At 60.2% G+C, this 18,095-nt stretch overlaps 2 protein-coding genes across 4 annotated transcripts; both read right to left on the bottom strand.

The window, feature by feature from the left end:
* Positions 1–507: 507 nt before the first annotated feature.
* DNAAF3 (dynein axonemal assembly factor 3) lies at positions 508–7,943 on the bottom strand. Its single transcript, XM_084906650.1, has 12 exons — positions 7,856–7,943; positions 7,655–7,743; positions 7,204–7,346; positions 5,704–5,797; positions 5,168–5,325; positions 3,867–4,049; positions 3,656–3,781; positions 3,407–3,529; positions 2,434–2,563; positions 1,768–1,879; positions 1,300–1,374; positions 508–1,218 (listed from the first exon to the last, which is right to left on the bottom strand). The coding sequence occupies exons 2-12, from the start codon at positions 7,737–7,739 to the stop codon at positions 648–650; spliced, it is 1,800 nt and encodes a 599-aa protein (XP_084762776.1). The 5' UTR covers positions 7,740–7,743; positions 7,856–7,943; the 3' UTR covers positions 508–647.
* Positions 7,944–10,534: 2,591 nt separating this feature from the next.
* On the bottom strand, positions 10,535–17,852 carry SYT5 (synaptotagmin 5). 3 transcript variants are annotated; one of them, XM_084906517.1, is made up of 9 exons: positions 17,698–17,852; positions 16,484–16,607; positions 15,313–15,485; positions 13,992–14,114; positions 13,731–13,898; positions 12,595–12,762; positions 11,982–12,096; positions 11,573–11,706; positions 10,535–11,106 (listed from the first exon to the last, which is right to left on the bottom strand). In XM_084906517.1, exons 2-9 carry the CDS (start codon positions 16,560–16,562, stop codon positions 10,906–10,908), a joined length of 1,161 nt encoding a protein of 386 aa, XP_084762643.1. In that variant the 5' UTR covers positions 16,563–16,607; positions 17,698–17,852; the 3' UTR covers positions 10,535–10,905. The 3 variants fall into 3 exon arrangements, with proteins under 3 accessions (XP_084762643.1, XP_084762641.1, XP_084762642.1); XM_084906515.1 differs by having other exon boundaries at positions 11,982–12,099; XM_084906516.1 differs by having other exon boundaries at positions 11,982–12,099; positions 16,484–16,612; positions 17,698–17,839.
* Between the last annotated feature and the right edge of the window lie 243 nt (positions 17,853–18,095).

Here is an 18,095-nt window from a genome sequence, read left to right on the forward strand (position 1 = left end):
GAATCAGACCTGGGACCCTTCAGCCCGAAGGCCGACGCTCTATGCCCTGAGCCACACCGGCCAGGGCAGCCTGGTCTGTCCTCCCATCACCTGATGGCCAGTATCAGTGCCGAAGCCGGTTGCCATGGGATCCATTTTTGTTGACTTATTTGAGGATCCACGTGTGTGGTGCGGGGCAATCCCAGGCCACTTGGAAAACCAGGAATGTGGTCTGGCTGTCCTCTCCTGCCCTCTCCCGGCCCCTCCCCGCTCCCAGCCCCGGAGCCGGACGGAGGACGGACACGGGGACACAGACAAGGCGGACAAGTCTCTGCTCTTTATTTGAATCCGTGGGTGCAGAGCAGCTGCAGGACGGGAGACAGCTGCTTAGGCCTGGGACATCTGGGGGACCCCGCAGAGCACCGGGGACCCCCACAGAGCCCCCGAGGCCCAGGGCCGGTCTCGGGGCTGCGTTTCCAGTGTCGGGAGTGGAGAGTGGGACTCTGAGCGAACCATCTATTATAGAATTCCAGGGGCAGACTAGAGGATCTCAGAAACGGAATCTGAGATTCCAGCCACGTCTCTGGGGGCTGAGTGAGTGTGCAGGGTACAGCTCCAGGACCCGGCTTTGGAAGTGAGAGGTGGGGAGGTGGTCTCTGAGGGTCCCCTCAGACTCTCTGGTTTGGGGGGCTCTGACTCCCTGTGGGCGGAGCGGAAGCCTCGAGTAAAGAAGCCTGGGACTCTGAGGGCAGTTGGAGGGGTTCAGGGGGCGGTTGACCTTGGAGGGGCTGGGTCAGGCCCTCCGAGGGCGGGTTTGTTGCTTCTGGGGGCGGGATGAGGACATCAGGAGGCGGAGCCATGGCTTCAGGAGGCGGAGCCAGTTCGTCAGTGGGCGGGGCCAGGACATCAGTGGGTGGGGCCAGGGCTTCGGGGGATGGAGCCAGGGCTTCAGGAGGCAGGGCCAGGGCATCAGTGGGCCGAGCCAGGGCTTCAGGGGATGGAACCAGGGCATCAGGGGGCGGGTCCAGGGCATCAGGGGGAGGGGCCAGGGCATCAGGGGGCGGAGTCCCGGATTCCACAGCCAGGTCTTCGGGAGCTGAGACCCTGGACTTGCAGAAGCGTGCGAAGGTCTCAGAGGGCCCGGCCCCGGGCTGGGGGGCGAATCCAGCTGCCTGAACCAGTTCCCCGACCCGGTCCGAGAATGCCTGCAGCTGCTCCGGCCGCACGTCCACCAGGTACCTGAGATGGACGAGCCCCGTGGTAGGGGATCCGGCTCTCCGTCCCCAGCCTGGTGCCCTGCCCTGCGCTCCTGGGACTCACCGGGCTAACTCCACCACCAGGCGTCCCCCAGGGGCCACGCAGGCCCCCAGCTCAGGGCTGAGAAGATGCACCATCCTGCAGAGAGAAAACGGGAGGTGGGGGTCCTGAGGGAGGAGGGCTGGGAGCCTGGAGTCCTGGGTCTGAGGGAGGAGGCTGGGGGCCTGGGCTCCTGGGTCTGAGGGAGGAGGGCTGGGGGCCTGGGCTCCTGGGTCTGAGGGAGGAGGGCTGGGGCCTGGACTCCTGGGTCTGAGGGAGGAGGGCTGGGGGCCTGGGCTCCTGGGTCTGAGGGAGGAGGCTGGGGGCCTGGCTCCTGGGTCTGAGGGAGGAGGGCTGGGGGCCTGGACTCCTGGGTCTGAGGGAGGAGGGCTGGGGTCTGGCTCCTGGGTCTGAGGGAGGAGGCTGGGGCCTGGCTCCTGGGTCTGAGGGAGGAGGGATGGAGAGGGAAGCCGGGGACCCAGGACCTCTTACCCACAGGCCACGTAGAGGAGAGGGAACCGGCCCTTGTAGCAGCGCTTGTGGTGGAGGGTCCGGTCAGAGCCGAGGGGCAGGAAGTGGAGGGTGAAGGGCGCCGGGCCAGGGGCTGGGGGGGGAGGGGAGAGCAGCACCGTTAGTGGGGGGCACACAAGGCTGGGGGATGACACCCCGTGTTCCTCTGAAAGCCCTTTCTCAGCCTCCCTCTCCCGTGGACTCCTGGGAAGTTTCTGGGATGGACGCTCGGCCTGGTAGGCAGAAACCCACTTTACAGACCAGGCCACTGAGACTGAGAGGGAAAGACAGTGGTCCACGGCGGGACAGCGCATCCGGACCCGGGGCGGGGCTCGGTTGAGAGGAGGCATGGGCAGACGTGGGCAGAGGGGTGTTTCGCCAAAGGGGACCCGGGGCCCAGCAGCATGTTAGAATGTTGTCAGGTCTCAGCCTCAGACTGGGCAGTAGGGTCAGAATTCTGGCATTGGAATCGGGGGTGCTGAGGACAAGGCGAGATGCAGGGCACGGGGAACTGGTGCTGAAACCCCTGGAGCCCGCAGCACGGGGCGCCGTCCCGGGTCCCACTCGCCCCAGAAGGTGATGACGTGCCCACCCTGCCACCGGAGCCCGCCGCCCATCTCAAGGGGGAGAGCCTGGTCCCTCGCCTACCAGGCTCCCCGGTTCCATTCGCGGTGCCCGGCACCCCCTGGGGGTCTCCCTGGGCGTCGCGCGGGCGCCCCCAGGCGGCCAGTGCGCGGAACAGCTCCGTCACGTTGTGCTGAGTGATGTCGCCAGCAGTCTGGGGGTGGGGGGAAGGGGCGTGGCCAGGGGCTGGGTTAGGGCCTCGGAGGCGGGGGCTTGGAGTTCGTCACCCCTCCCATCCCTGAGTCCCCAGAGCTGGCATCTGAGAGGAGAGCTGGGATTCCGGGGACTGGGTTTAGGAAATGGAGAGGGTGGAGCCCAGAACTCTGTGGGCGGGGCCTGCCACGCAGGTGGGCGGGGCCTATAGTTCAGGGGCGGGGCCTGTTGTGCAGGCGGGGCCTGTCGTGCAGGGGGCGAGGCCTGGAGTACAGGGTGGTGTCTGTCATACAAATGGGCGGTGCCTGGAGTACAGGGGCGGTGCCTGTCATGCAGGGGTGGTGCTTGTCATGCAGATGAGTGGGGCCTGGAGTACAGGGGCGGGGCCTATAGTATAGGGGCGGGGCCTGTAATACAGATGGGCGGTGCCTGGAGTGAAGGGGTGGAGCCTATAGTACAGGGGCGGGACCTGTCGTGCAGATGGGAGGGGCCTGGAGCACAGGGGCGGGGTTTGTTGCAGGGGGCGGGACCTGTCATGCAGATGGGCGGTGCCTGGAGTGCAGGTGTAGGGCCTATAGTACAGGGGCGGGACCTGTCGTGCAGATGGGCGGGGCCTGGAGTGCAGGGGTAGGGCCTATAGTACAGGGGCGGGACCTGTCGTGCAGATGGGCGGGGCCTGGAGTGCAGGGGTAGGGCCTATAGTACAGGAGCAGGACCTGTTGTAATATGGGCGGGGTCTGGAGTGCAGGGGCGGGACTTGTGTGCAGGGGCGGGGCCTGGAGCACAGGGGCGGGGTCTGGAGTGCAGGGGGCGGGGCCTGGCAGCCCACCCCGGTGCCGCTCACCTTGACCGGCTGCCCGTTGTTGGTCCGCAGGAGGCTCTCGTCCTCGGACTCGATGCCGAAGGCCACGAAGGGCCCCGTGGCGATGTCGCCCCAGTACCCTCGCGCGGCCACGCGCTCCCCGCGCTGGGAAAGCAGGGAGCGAGGAGGCGAGGAGGCGGCGGGGTCGATGATAGGGACCTGGGCTCCTGGGTTCCCCCCAAACCCCCCCCACACCCCCAAAGGAGCGGGCCGGGCGGCGGGGACACGCACGTGGCTCAGCAGGCGGCCGGACGCCAGGGTGCGGTTGGGCACCTGATAGGCGCTGGCGTCCCGGAGCTCAAAGGCGACGCCCGTGTCCCGCCAGCGCCTGAACTCCGCGGTGTGGATGACGCGGGCCTGGGGCGCGGGGAGAGGGGCCGGTGAGGCCTGGGGGCCCCCAGCCCGCCCTCCTCCCCCTGACCCCGGCCCGCCGGCCGCTCACCCCGCGGTCGTGCAGCTTCATGTGCAGGTCCCAGTCGCTGACCCCGCGCCGGGCGTCGTAGCGGGAGCCCAGGTAGTGGCGCAGCCGCAGGTCCCAGAGGCGCCGCATCGGGAAGGCGGCGGGGCCCTGCTCCCCGCCCGCCCAGAAGCGGAGCACGGCCTCCAGCGCGTCCCGCTCCCGGAACTGCGCACCGGCCGGGGGTGGAGAGGGGGATGGGAGAGCGATTTGGGGGGGGGGGGTGACCCTCCCGCCCCAGAGAGTGGGCACCATCCTGCCTTTTCTCTGCCCCGGCCGGTGGGGCTCAGTGGTTAGAACGTTGGCCCTGCACACGGAAGGGTCGCAGGTTGGATTCCCAGGCAAGGGCACCTACATGGGTTGCAGGTTCGACCCCCGCTACCGCGTGTGCAGGAGGCAGCCAATGGATGTGTCTCTCTGACATCCATCCATGTTTCTCTCTCTGGCCCCCTCCTCCCTTCCCTCCCTCCCACTCTAAAAAATCAATGGAACCCGGCCTTGTGGCACAGTGTTTGAGCGTGGACCTGTGAACCAGGAGGTCACGGTTTGATGCCCCCGTTGCGGGTCTGACACCCCCCCCCCCCCAAGTGGGGAGGAGGGGAGGGTGCAGGGGGCAATTGATCCATGATTCTCTCCCATTATTGATGTTTCTATCTCTCTCTCCCTCTGCCTTCCTCTCTGAAATCAATTAAATTATATATATTTAAATATATATATATATATATATATATATATATATATATATATATATATATATAAAATAAAAAATGCCCTGCCCTGACCGGTTTGGCTCAGTGGATAGAGGGTCAGCCTGCAGACCGAAGGGTCCCAGGTTTGATTCCGGTCAAGGGCATGTATCTGAGTTGCGGGCACATCCCCAGTGGGGGGCGTGCAGGAGGCAGCCAATCAATGATTCTCTCATCGATGATGTTTCTATCTCTCTCTCCCTCTCCCTTTCTCTCTGAAATCAATAAAAAAAAATTTAATATATAATAAAAAATGAAAATCAATATCCTCAGATGAGAGTTAAGGCAAAGAAAGAAAAAAAAAAAGAAAAGAAACGGAGGCTCAGAAAGTAGAAGCCACCCCCTTAGTCTAAATCCCACCTGGGGAGCTGGGGTTCAGACTCCCGGGACCCCAGCTCCCGCCCCAGCTCCATTCTCCCGCGGCCGCCCGGCACCCAGGGGTGAGGGTGAGGGGTGAGGGTGAGGGGTGAGGGGTGAGGGTGAGGGTGAGGGGTGAGGGGTGAGGGTGAGGGGTGAGGGGTGAGGGGGCTTCGGAGGCACCTTGAGGGCGCGCAGGCTCAGCCAGGGCAGCTGCTCCGCCAGGAGGTCGGGCTCGGGCACCAGGCGGGCCAGGCGGTCGGCCTGGGCGCGCACAAAGGCGGCCACGGGGGGGCGCAGCAGCGCGTTCCCCCACACCTCCAGGAAGGCCTCGCTCCGCTCTGCTGGGCGGGGGGAGGGAATGGGGGGGCAGGGAGAGAAAGAATGAGGAGAGCGGTGAGCGGGCCCAGAAATGAGAGCAGCGGCCCATCACCTGCTTACAGAATGGCGCCTTCTGTATGGCACAGGCTTTCTTTACAGTCTTACCAGGAGTCAGACAAGCACCACCCACCCCATAGCTAGAAGGCAAAGACTTACACGCCCCTAGCTACCCTCCCGGAAACCCCAATCCCCAATGTCACATTCCCTTTGTCTTAAAAAAGTAAATGTTAGCCCTAACCGGTGTTGCTCAGTGGATAGAGCCTCGGCCGGCGGACTCAAGGGTCCCAGGTTCGATTCCGGTCAAGGGCATGTGGTCCACGTTGGTCCCTGCAACTGACCTTGCAGCCCCATCTTCTCGGGATCCTCCAGGGCCAGGCTGAAGAACAGCATGTGTCGGGCCACCGCTTCCAGGTTATTCTCCAGCACGTAGAACTGGGAGGACGGACGGGCGGGCGGAGCGGCTCTGAGACCAGCGTCTCTGACTCCCAGGAGACTTGGGGGAGTGGGAGACCAGGGCCCCTCCTTCTACAGGACCCTGGAGTCCTGTACACCAACGCTCCCTGCTCTCCCTCCCCCCCACTTCAAACACCAGGGGCTGGCCTCTCAGGACCCTGCTCCCCAGCCCGACTCGGGAGACCCCGTACTTAGGCCTCCTTCTCCCGCTTGAACCCAGGAATCCACAACTTCTGTCCCCAGGACGCATACGTTGGGGCCCCAGCCTTCACCTCCCTCAGACCTAGGGGTCAGGCCCCCAGCTTCCCTCTCCCCCAGGTACTTGGGAACCTGAACTCTTTTATAAAAAATCTTTGCCGAAACCGGATTGGCTCAATGGATAGAGCGTCGGCTTGGGGACTGAAAGGTGCCGGGTTCGATTCCGGTCAAGGGCATGTACCTTGGTTGCGGGCACATCCCCATTAGGGGGTTTGCAAGAGGCAGCTGATCGATGACTCTCTCATCGATGTTTCTAACTATCTCTCTCCCTTCTTCTCTGTACAAAATCAATAAAATGTATTTTTTAAAAAATCTTTATTGTTCAGATTATTACAGATGTTCCTCTTCCCCCTCCCCCATAGCTCCCCTCCACCCAGTCCCCACCCCACTCCAGGCCTCCCCCCACCCTCACTGACCTCATCCATCCATAGGTGTAAGCTCTCTGTCCAAACTCTTCCCAAACCCCAGACATCCCCTCCCCCTGCCCCTCAAGAGTTGTCAGTCTGCTCCCTTTCCCTGCCCCTGACTCTGTTACATTCACCAGTTTGTTCTGTTCATCAGGCTTTTTTATTCATTTGATTTTTAGATTCACTTGTTGATAGAGGATTCTGAACTCTTATTTAAAAAAAATTTATTTAGCCCTAACTGGTTTGGCTCAGTGGATAGGGCCTCCGCCTGCAGACTCAAGGGTCCCAGGTTCGATTCTGGTCAAGGACATGTACCTTGATTGCTGCACATCCCCCATAAGAGGTCTGCAGGAGGCAGCTGGTCGATGTTTCTCTCTCATCAGTGTTTCTAACTCTCTATCCCTCTCCCTTCCTCTCTGTAAAAAATCAATAAAATATATTTAAAAAAATAAAAAAATGATGTAATTAATTTCAGAGAGGCAGGGAGAGGGAGAAGGAGAGGGAGAGAGAGAAACATCGATGATGAGAGAGAATCATGGATCAGCTGTCTCCTGCATGCCCCACACTGAGGATGGAACCCACAACCCAGGCGTGTGCCTTGGTCAAGTCTCGAACCATGACCTCCCTGGATTGATGCTCAGCTACTGGACTGGATGGAGCCACACCGGGACTCTAATCTTCATCCTCCTACTCCTTTCATACCCCAGAATCCCAACTCACGTGAAACCTCCTGCGTGGCCAGCGCGGGGCTCGGGCCAGGGTTTGAAGCAGGTGGCGCCCGTCCACCGAACCCAGCAGCAGCACATCCAGCTCGGGGGTCCCGGGCTCTGGACTGGCCTGCGGGTCCGGGTCCACGGGAGGACCTAGCGAGGCGACAACGGGCTAAGATCGGTGGCCTGAAGAGCGCCACCCTTCGCACGGTGACTACAACTCCCAGCAGAACTTGCACTACCCCAGCGTAGGTTCTAAAAGGAGCTGTGCCTCTAAGCATTCTGGGACTCGTAGTCCTCAGAGAGAGCGAGGCCACCTGTGGCTGCCCCCCTCCTCCCCCTCCCTCGCCGTTGGAACCTCTGAGGACGTTACTGCACATCTGGGACGGCGGCCGCGGTGGCAGATGTGGTCCTGGGGGCGGGGAGAGTTTGGGGTGGGATTTGCGGGGAGGGGGACTCACTCTCAGCCTGCAGGTCCAGCGCCGGGGACAGGCCCCACCAGGACACGGAGCCGAAGCCCGTGCCGGAGCCCACCGGGGTGGTCATCGCCCTGCGGGACAGACATCAGGAAACCCCCAAACATCGTCTCTGAGCCGCCCACCCATCTCCCCCCCTCACCGCCCCTGATTTCTCGCCCTTTCCGCCAGGTGAGACCCCCCCACCTTTATCTGCTCAAATATCCCAGGACTTCTCCTCCCTCCCTCCTGGGGGCAGCCCCGCCGTCCCCCTCCTGTCACACAACTGCTGCCCACAGCCCCGCCCCTTTGGGTCAATCAACCAATGGGAACATGCGAGATGGCACCGCCCCCATCAATTCACCAATGCGAGCGGGTGGGAACCGCCCACTTCAAACTTTGCACCAATAGGAGCGTGGTTCTGCTCGCCCATGTCCATGCCGGAAAGGAGGGCGTGGGGACGCGGTTGTCATGGCGACGATGGTGCAGGAAGCGGCTGGGGCGGAGCCTGGGGAAGTCCAAGCCTCTGGGCTGGATGGAGTCTGAGCTGATTCACAATTTGAAAGAACCGGACGGAATCGTGATGAATTCAAACTAAACCGAGGTGGCGTAGGCCTCAAACTACACAGGTGTGTGTCCCCTTCCACCCTCACACCCGGACTACCACATCCCGCTTCTCACCTGGCAGGAAACTCAGGGTCACCCCAGCCAGTACTGGCCCTGGTTGTATATTTTCTTTTCTTTTTTTTAAGATACATTTTATTGATTTTTTACAGAGAGGAAGGGAGCGGGAGAGAGAGAAACATCGATGAGAGAGAAACATGGATCAACTGCCCCCTGCACACCCCCTACTGGGAATGTCCACGCAACCAAGGTACATGCCCTTGACCAGAATTGAACCCCAGACCCTTGAGTCCACAGGCCTACACTCCATTCACTGAGCCAAACCGGTTAGGGCTGCATCACATTTTAAAATATATTTTATTGACCTTTTTTTTTTTTTACAGAGAGGAAGGGAGAGAGATAGAGAGCTAGAAACATCGATGAGAGAGAAACATCGACCAGCTGCCTCTTGCACACCTCCTACCGGGGATGTGCCCGCAACCAATGTACATGCCCCTGACTGGAATTGAACCTGGGACCTTTCAGTCTGCAGACCGACGCTCTACCACTGAGCCAAACCGGTTTTGGCTGCATCACATTTTTAAACATTGCATTAAAGTACTCTCTATCTTGACGACTGAGCATTTTGTTTTGGGGTTCTATTTGTTATTTGTTTGGCTTTGCCTTCAGTTTCGGGATCCTTGTCTGACCGTGGGGAATATTACACGTTGGCTGGCGCGCTAGCAGAAATCTCAACTCCGTATTCAGTGACCTCACACTGGGGGCGTGACGTCAGCCGCAGCGGAGCGGGCGTATTTACACCACGGGGATGGGTGGACCACACACCAGGGCTTCAGACAGTTACTAACAGCACATCGTGGGAAGCACCCACGTCCTCTGCATCCAGGGCTGGCTGTGTTCTTTGCTTTGTTCCTGCGGACATCTTTCCTCCTTCTCCCCCTGGAGAAACCCAGCTCCTCCTTTCGGCCCCAGCTGGGGGCCATCCTCCACGTTCTTCTGCGTCTGCCTTCCCGGCGGAAGTCCAAAGCAGTCCCCGGGGACTCACAGGGCTTTATTTTGTTCAGTGTGTTTTTATTGATCTCAGAGGGAGAGGGAGAGGGAGACATGGGAGGGCTGCCTGCGGCACACGCTCTCCTGAGGATTGAGCCCACACCCTTGCTCGTGCCCTGATCAGGAGTCTCACTGGCGACCCTCTGGTGCATGGGACAATGGGCAATCTACTGAGCCACATGGGCCAGGGCTCCCACTACTCTGCAATCTAGGGACCAGACGCCAGGATGCTTGGCAATGTGCTTTGGGGTCAGACATGCCTGGGTTCCTGTGTTGTCCGTTACCTGCTGGCCGAGAGGCCGTGGCCAAGTGAGAGCCTGCTGTGAGTCGCACAAGGTCAGAGCCTTACAGGAGACACGTCCTCGGGGCAGTTCCAACCCCCAGCACAGGGGGCAGCGCCCCGGGGGCCAGAGTGCTCTGCGGCCTCTCCTCACCCTGCCATGTGACCTCAGACAAGTGATGGTAAATTCCCAAATAAGGAGGTACATTCTCACGGACTCCTCACAGCAAGGAAGGGATGGATGGATGGATGGATGGATGGATATATAGGTGGGTGGATGGATGAATGGATGGATGGGTGGGTGGATGGATGGAGAGATGGATGGATAGATGGATGAGTCGATGGATGGATGGATGGTTGGATGGATGGATGGATGGATGGATGGATGGATGGATGGATATATAGGTGGGTGGATGGATGGATGGGTGGATGGGTGGGTGGATGGATGGAGAGATGGATGGATAGATGGATGAGTGGATGGATGGATGGATGGATGGATGGATGGATGGATGGATGGATGAATGGGTGGATGGGTGGGTGGATGGATGGATGGGTGGATGGATGGATGGATGGATGGATGGATGGATGGAGAGATGGATGGATAGATGGATGAGTGGATGGATGGATGGTTGGATGGATGGATGGATGGATGGGTGGGTGGATGGATGGATGGATGGATGGATGGATGGATGGATGGAGAGATGGATGGATAGATGGATGAGTGGATGGATGGATGGTTGGATGGATGGGTGGATGGATGGATGGTTGGATGGATGGATGGATGGATGGGAGGGAAGTTCCCCTTAGCACATTCCGAAGATGGACAGCCCTCCTCCTGCCCTTGTGTGACCCCACTCCTGGAGGCGAGGTTTCCTCCTGGGCCCCGGCCCAGCCCCTGCCCACCCCCAACAAGTTGCACCCAGTCACACCACCACATTGCTGAGTATTTATTTGGCCCGAGGAGCAGTGCAGGAATGAGACGGGGGCAGGGTGGCTGATCCTGTGTAGAGTGGAGGGGACAGTCCGATGGTATCACTGATTGTCAAAGCAGAACGGGGGGACCCTGGGTGGGTTGAGGGATGACCAAGATGCTCCCCTCCCCAAGGGGTCCCTGGGGCTTCTGGGAATGTGCGGTGGGGAGTTGGCAAGTTATGGTGATTGGCATAATGGGGGCGAGAGGGCAGGAATGGGCCAGGTGGTTGGGGCGGAGGGGTGGGGTGGGGGTTGGTGCCTGAGAAGGCATACAGGTGGGCCTGGGCAGGGCGTCGGCTAGGAGTCCGGGGTCAGGGGTGTCCAGGAGGGGTCAGGGCACAGGCAGCGGCCTCACTCGGTCGGGGGGCCGCAGCGAGTGCCACTGGGCGATGGGCCGCCGGGGGTTGGCCAGCATGTCCGCCCAGTGCCGGAGCCCCGCCCCGCCGGCCTCGGCCCCCACGGCCACCCTCCCGATGGCCTCGTTCTTGCCCAGCTTGTCGTAGTCCAGCACGGTCAGCTCCACCTGCACCTTCTGGGCGGGCAGAGGGGAGAGGGAGGGAGAGATAGAAACATCAATGATCAATGACGAGAGAGAGAATCATGGATCGGCTGCCTCCTGCATACCCCACACTGGGAATCGAACCTACAACCTGGGCCTGTGCCCTGACAGGGAATCGAACCGTGACCTCCTGGTTCCTAGGTCGACGCTCAACCACTGAGCCACACGGGCCAGGCTACCTCCGGGACTCTTAAAGGACTGGAAGGCCCTGTCTCTAAAGCGGTGGAGAAGCCTTGGTCTCAGTAACCATGGCTCCTGAGGGGGCGGGGCATCCTGGTCTTGCCCTGGGGCGGGGTAACCCGCTCCTCATAGAAGGAAACTGGGGACACAACCTGGGGCCCCCCGGTTTCTGGAGGAAGCTAAGGAGTCTCCCTTCCTCTAGCAGCGGGGTTCCTCAGGGCCCGGGGCTGCCCCGGGGGGCTCAGCAGGCCTCTCTCACCTGGACCTGGTCACAGGGCACCTCGAAGCTGAAGGCCTCGTTGTAATAGGGGTTCAGGGTGTTCTTCTTGATGGTCGTCTTCTTCTTCCGCATCTTCTTGCCGCCCTGCAGCAGGTGCACCTTGACGTAGGGATCTGGGGGAGAGAGGGGAGGCGTCTTAGAGGCTCGTACCCCCCTCGCTTAGTGGAGGGATCAGATGGAGGGGGACGCGGGAGACTGCTTTGGAACAGCATAGAGCTGCCCCATGCACCCCTCAGGTCTCCTCTGGGGGTGCCCACATCCATCTATGCCCTCCCAAGGCAGCCTGGACCGCCCTCTCTCCCAGGAGACCCTCGGACCCTTAGCCAGAGGGCCCCTCCTGCACACCCAGCACCTCCCCCCCCCCCCCGTTTCCTGGCTTCCCGCACACCTGACAGCCCGCCCACGTCCATCTTCTTCAGGTTCTTAGCCTCCAGCACGATGACCGTGAGCTTCCCGGCCGTGGGGACGTAGCGGAGGGAGAAGCAGATATCCCCAAGCTTCTCCTGCTGAAGATCGGAGGGGGACCGTCACCGGAGCGCCCCCTGCACACCCGCCCCCCCCCCGCCCGCCTTGGAATGGACCCGTCCAGAGCAGTGGTCGGCAAACTCATGAGTCCACAGAGCCAACTACCCACAGCACAACGATTGACATGTCTTTGGAGAGCCACATCTTTTTAAACTTCAACTTCGTCTAACACCACTTTTTCAACATAGGCTCGCCTAGGCCTTGGTCTATTTTGTGGAAGAGCCACACTCCAGGGGCCAAAGAGCCTCGTGTGGCTCGCGAGCCGCAGTTTGCCAAGCCACGGGTCCAGCGGTAACACCCCCAGGTGGTAGGTGCGAGGGCTGAAGCCCGGTCCGGAACCTGTGATCTGATTGGCCCGAGAGGCCTGAGATCTGATTGGCCCCGGATAGGTCTGTGATCTGATTGGCCCGGGGCTCAGGGGCGTGGTCGGGCTCGGAGGCGTGGCCATCAGCGGGGGCGTGGCCGCGAGCGCTCACCTCCTCCCTCGGCGCCGCCTGCAGCTGCCGCCAGGCCAGCACGGGCCTCCCCAGGTCCACGGAGCTCATGGGGATGCGCACCTCCCCGATGGCGTCGTTGCGGGAGAAGCGGTCGAAGTCGTACACCGCCATGACCAGGACCCTGCCTCCCAGCTCCACGTAGGGGACCTGGGTGGGGGGGATGCAGAGAGGTGCAGAGCCGGAAGGCAGAGAGGAAGGGGGCACAGAACATCCGGGAGGGAAGCAGCGAGGAGGGCAGGGAACAGGTGAGGGGGGTCCATGGAACCCAAATGGGAACAGCCCGGGGGCCAGTCGAATGAATAGTCTCTGGCCAAAATCGGTGAGGCTCAGTGGATAGAGCGAGGGCCTGTGGACTGAAAGGTCCCAGGTTCGATTCCAGAAAGGGCATGTACCTTGCTTGGGGCATATTCCCGGTAGGGGCGTGCAGGAGGCAGCTGATCCATGTTTCTCTCTCATTGATACTTCTAACTCTTTATCCCTCTCCCTTCCTCTCTGTAAAAAAATATCAATAGAATAAAAATAAAAATAAATAAATAGGGGTGGGGGGGAGAATGAATAGTCTCCGGAGCTGTTAGCGGCCAGCTGAGCGGTGGCTGCCTCCAGAAAAAGCTGAAGGAGGCCGGCCCGCCTGGCTCAGTGGCTGAGCATCGACCTATGAGCCAGAAGGTCACAGTTTGATTCTCTGTCAGGGCACATGCCCAGGTTGTGGGTTCGATTCCCCGTGTGTGTGTGTGTGGGGGGGGGGGCCGTGCAGGAGGCACCAATCAACGATTCTCTCTCATCATTGATGTTTCTATCTCTCCCTCTCTGAAATCAATAGAAATATTTTTAAAATATATTTTATTGATTTTTTTACAGAGAGGAGTAGTTCGAAACATCCATCAGCTGCCTCCTGCACACACCCCCACTGGGGATGTGCCCGCAACCAAGGTTCATGCCCTTGACCGGAATCGAACCTGCGACCCTTCAGTCTGAAGGCCAATGCTTTCCATCCACTGAGCCAAACCGGTTAGGGCAGAGATATCTCTTTAAGGAAACAGAAAGTTGGAGGTGTTGGTCCCCACTGTTCCAGGAACTGGGGGGGCGGGGAGGGGGAGGCAAGGTCTGGTGCTCACCTTGAAGGCGAAGGTCTCCCCGAAGTGTGGGTTCAGCGTCTGCCGATGCACCTTGGTCTCATGCCGCCTCCGCTTGTCCGGCAGCAGGTACACACGCACGTAGGGGTCCGAGGAGCCACCCAGATCCAAGGCCGCCAGCCCCTCAGCTTGCAGGATGCCCACCAGCAGCTGCACCGAGAGGAGGGCCCCTGGTCTGAGCTTCCCTTCCGGACCCTCCCGGGACCCTCCTCCCCACAGCCTCCCCTCCTCCGCCGCGCCCACCTGGCCGCTCTGGAAGTCATAGTCCAGCGAGTACTGCAGTCGTCCCAGCTCGTGCTTCTCTGCCGCCGCCTGCTGCCCTGGCAAGGGTACTGCCGGCTCCAGCTCTTCCACTTCCGGCTGCACCTTGGGGAGCCCGGGGACAAAGGGGGGTAAATTCTTCCCCTGAGTGTGTCATCCTCCAGGCCCAGAAACCAAGGGAGACTGGTACATCTCTAGGTTATACCTGAGCCCTTGAGGGGCTAAGCAGAGTCAGTGTTCGATTAGTGATGTCTGCCACTGGGTAGGGAATGGCCATAGCAACACACGGTGTAGTGTTTTCTCGGTGTGTGATTAGTGATGCCTGCTATGGTGGGGCCCGTGGTGAAATAGGCACCCATGGTAGCCCAGAAAAACTAGTGCAGCCAGTTTTTTGCTCAGTGGATAGAGCGTCAGCCTGCGGACTGAAAGGTCCCAGGTTCGATTCTGGTCAAGGGCATACACCTTGGTTGCTGGCACCTCCCTGGTGGAGGGTGTGCAGGAGGCAGCTGATAGATGTTTCTCATTGATGTTTCTAACTCTCTATCCCTCTCTCTTCCTCTCTGTAAAATAAATAAATAAATAAATAAATAAATAAATAAATAAATAAATAAATAAAAATATATTAAAAAAAGGAACAAGTGTAGCCCTATCTGGTTTGGCTCAGTGGATAGAGCATCGGCCTGCAGACTGAAGGGTCCTAGGTGCATTCCAGCCAAGGGCACACGGCTGGGTTGCAGGCACATCCCCAGTGGGGGGCCAATCAATGATTCTCTCTCATCATGGATGTTTTCATCTCTCTTTCCTTCCCCCTTCCTCTCTAAAATCAATAAAGAAATATTGATTTTTAAAAAGAAGTTTAAGTTTAAAAAGTGTGGCTCTCAAAAGAAAGTTCAATCGTTGTACTGTTGATACTTGGCTCTGTTGACTAGTGAGTGTGCCGACCACTGGGCTAGACTGTCCTTCCCGCTGCGCTCAGTTAACTCTGTGGGTATCCAGGGTCTCCGCACAACATTCACCTCCACTGGGAAGCCTTCGGGGACCTTGGAGGCTGCCAGGACCCCTGGGCCAGGTGCCCCCCATGCGGCACATACCACCTTGCATTGTGAGCCTGAGGGTGTCTGACCTCCCGCCACCCTGAAAGGTTCATGTGCCCAGGGACCAGGTCCAGGCCATCTCCAGTCCCCCAGGGTCCGCTTTGGGGCTGGACTCACGGAGGAGATGGGCGAATAAGGTGGGCAGAGGAGGGAAGGGACAGGGGGCCGGGGAGCGGGGGGCGGGGAGGGGGGTCTGGGCCAGGCCACACCTTGTTTATGTAGCTCCGGCCCAGCTCCTTCACTTCCTGAAGGTGCACCTGGGCTTGCACCTGGCTCTTCTTGCCCAGCCTCCTGCGGCAGCGCCTCCGGTACAGACAGAAGCAGCAGCTGAAGACCAGGAGGCCCGACACCAGCACGCCTGTGGCCAGGGCCCAGGGCGGCACTGCGGAGGGCAGGACAAAGAGACATTGAGGCCCTGGGAGGCACGCCGGCGGTTCGGTCGGTGTGACCTCACCTGTAAAGCCACGTGACGCCCTAACCCAGCCTGATGCGGTCTGATTTTTTTTTTTTTTTTCTTATCCCTTACACTCCCATTCTAATGTTTCTGCTCGATTGCTTTTGGAAGCCTGAATCCCTCCCCGAGCCTGTTTCCCTATTTTTATTATTTTATTTTTTTTAAAAAAACATATATTTTATTGATTTTTTACAGAGAGGAAGGCAGAGGGATAGAGAGTTAGAAACATCGATGAGAGAGAAAACATCAATCAGCTGCCTCCTGCACACCCCCACTGGGGATGTGCCCTTGATTGGAATCGAACTGGGCACCTCCACAGGCCTACGCTCTATCCACTGAGCCAAACCCGTTAGGTCTGCTTCACTATCTTTAAAAAGAAGGGACAGCGTTGGTGGTATAGTGGTGAGCATAGCTGCCTTCTAAAAAGACGGGACAGCGCAGCGGGTGTGGGTCAGTGGTAGAGCGTGAACAACTAGGAGGTCACGGTTCAATCCCTGGTCAGGGCTCATGCACCAGTGGTGGGCTGGATCCCCAGTAGGGGGCGTGCAAGAGGCAGCCCATCAATGATTCTCTCATCATAGGTGCTTCTATCTCTCTCTCCCTTCCTCTCTGAAATCAATAAAAAAAAATATTTTTAGGAAAGAAAGAAAAAATAAAAGAAGGAACAGGTGGACCCTCTAATTCATCAATGCAAGAGCCTATTCCTTGGTCTGGTTTTCGTGGTGTTTTTTTTTGTTTGTTTTTTGTCTTTATTCATTCATTCATTCATTCATTCATTCATTCATTGTAGCAAACGTGTTCTTTTTCCATTTCATTGAGATTCCAACCCAGAATTCCATTCGTTCATTTATTCATTCATTCATTGCTAGCAAACGTATAAATCCTGGCCGGACTTGCCCTCCGCTCCAACCGGGGATCTGGCTCACCAGGGCCGTGGCTGATGCGACTTGAGTCGGGAGGAGTGTCTGACGCTGGAGGCCCCGGGGTTGGTGGCTCCGGAAACATGGCGGCGGGGTCCTACGGTCCTTTCTGCGGAGGCACCCAAGCACCCTAGCCTCCCACGCCCACCCGTGCAACCATTGAGTCCTCCAAACAACAGAGAACTACAACTCCCGTCGGCATCCTAGGCGACTGGCCGCGCGGGAGTCGGCTGGCCGCCGCAAGGCATGCTGGGGGTTGTAGTTTCAGCCTCCCTGAGAAGGAGGGAGTGCTCTGGGGGTGCGTTCTAGGACTTAGTTCCATCCCCAAGGAGCGCCTCCACGGCCCCAGGTCCCCGCAGGAATCCCGCGGACTTGTCCCCTGTCTTTGCGCCTTTCCGGGACCTGAATCGGAAGTGGGCGAAGGCGAGCGTGGGAACCAGCGCGCCCAGTTGCCCAGAGCAACGCCTGGCTCCGCTTGGGGCCCCGGGGTGGGAGTTCACCCTGGTTGCCCCGGCAACGCCCTGTTGCCACGACAACGGGCGGGGCTCCACGTACTAAAGACAAGTCCCCAGAAGGATATGGGATGGGGGGTGGGGGCGCCCCCCGCTGGCTCAGTTCTCTGTCTGACTTGGGACCCCAGACCTGGGTCCCGGGACCAGCGAAGGTGGGAGGGACGGCCTGGCCGGTCGGTCCAGGCGCCCGCAACTGGCCCCTCCTCCACATCTGGCCTTGGAGGCGGAGACTCGGCCTCGCTTCCTCTCCCACTCATCCGGGGAGAGTGGGGGTTCAGGGGGGCTGCCCTGCTGCCTCTGCCGGGCCCCCACGCCCTCCTCGGCCCGCGCACCCCGCGCTCTGCCTTCACACCTGTCCTCGTGACCGGCTGTGTGCACCCCCTCTCCCTCTGGACTCCCGCCTCCCGTCCGTTCCCCCACGGGCCCCTCGCCGCTGCCCCCCTCCCCGTGTCTCCCCTGCCCCCCGCCGCCGCCGGGGTCCGGTCTCTGTCTCCCGGGGCCGCTCCTGCCGCCCCTCCCGCCCCTCCGGCTCTTTGTCCCTCACCTGTGTCCCCCTCCCGGCTCCAGCCCGCCCACGCCCTCTGTTGGTCCCTCTCGGGGTACCCCCTGTGTCCCCCATATCCTGCCCCTCTAGGGATGGGAATGAGGATGCGGCTCAGGGAGGGGATCCCCCTTCTCCTCCCACCCCCCCACCCCGCAGCTTCTTACCTGCTCCCCGCCGGACGGGACCCTCCCCCGGAGACACCGGGCGCCGGGCGGACTGACGCAGGCGGCGTCGCTGTCCGCGGTGCTGATAGCGGAGAGCGGTGGGCGGGGGCGCGGCGGGCGGGGCGGAGACACGTGTGTGCGCGTGTGTGTGCGTGTGTGTGTGTGTGTGTGCGTGTGTGTGTGTGTGCGTGCGTGTGTGTGTGTGTGCGTGCGTGTGTGTGTTTGCGCCAGCGCCTGCGTGCTCAGCCCCGGGCAGGTGGAGAGCCCCCTCCCGCCCCTCGTCCCGCCCCCCAGCCAGGAGCCCCCCCCCCCAGCAATAGTCACCCTGGCCCCCGCATGTTCTGCCTTCCAGCCCAGCCAGCTGGCGCCCAGCCGGCCCCCTCTCCCTATCATTCAGA

Source organism: Pipistrellus hanaki, assembly GCF_964339955.1.
Source record: "Pipistrellus hanaki genome assembly, chromosome: 15".
Classification (NCBI taxonomy): Eukaryota; Metazoa; Chordata; class Mammalia; order Chiroptera; family Vespertilionidae; genus Pipistrellus; species Pipistrellus hanaki.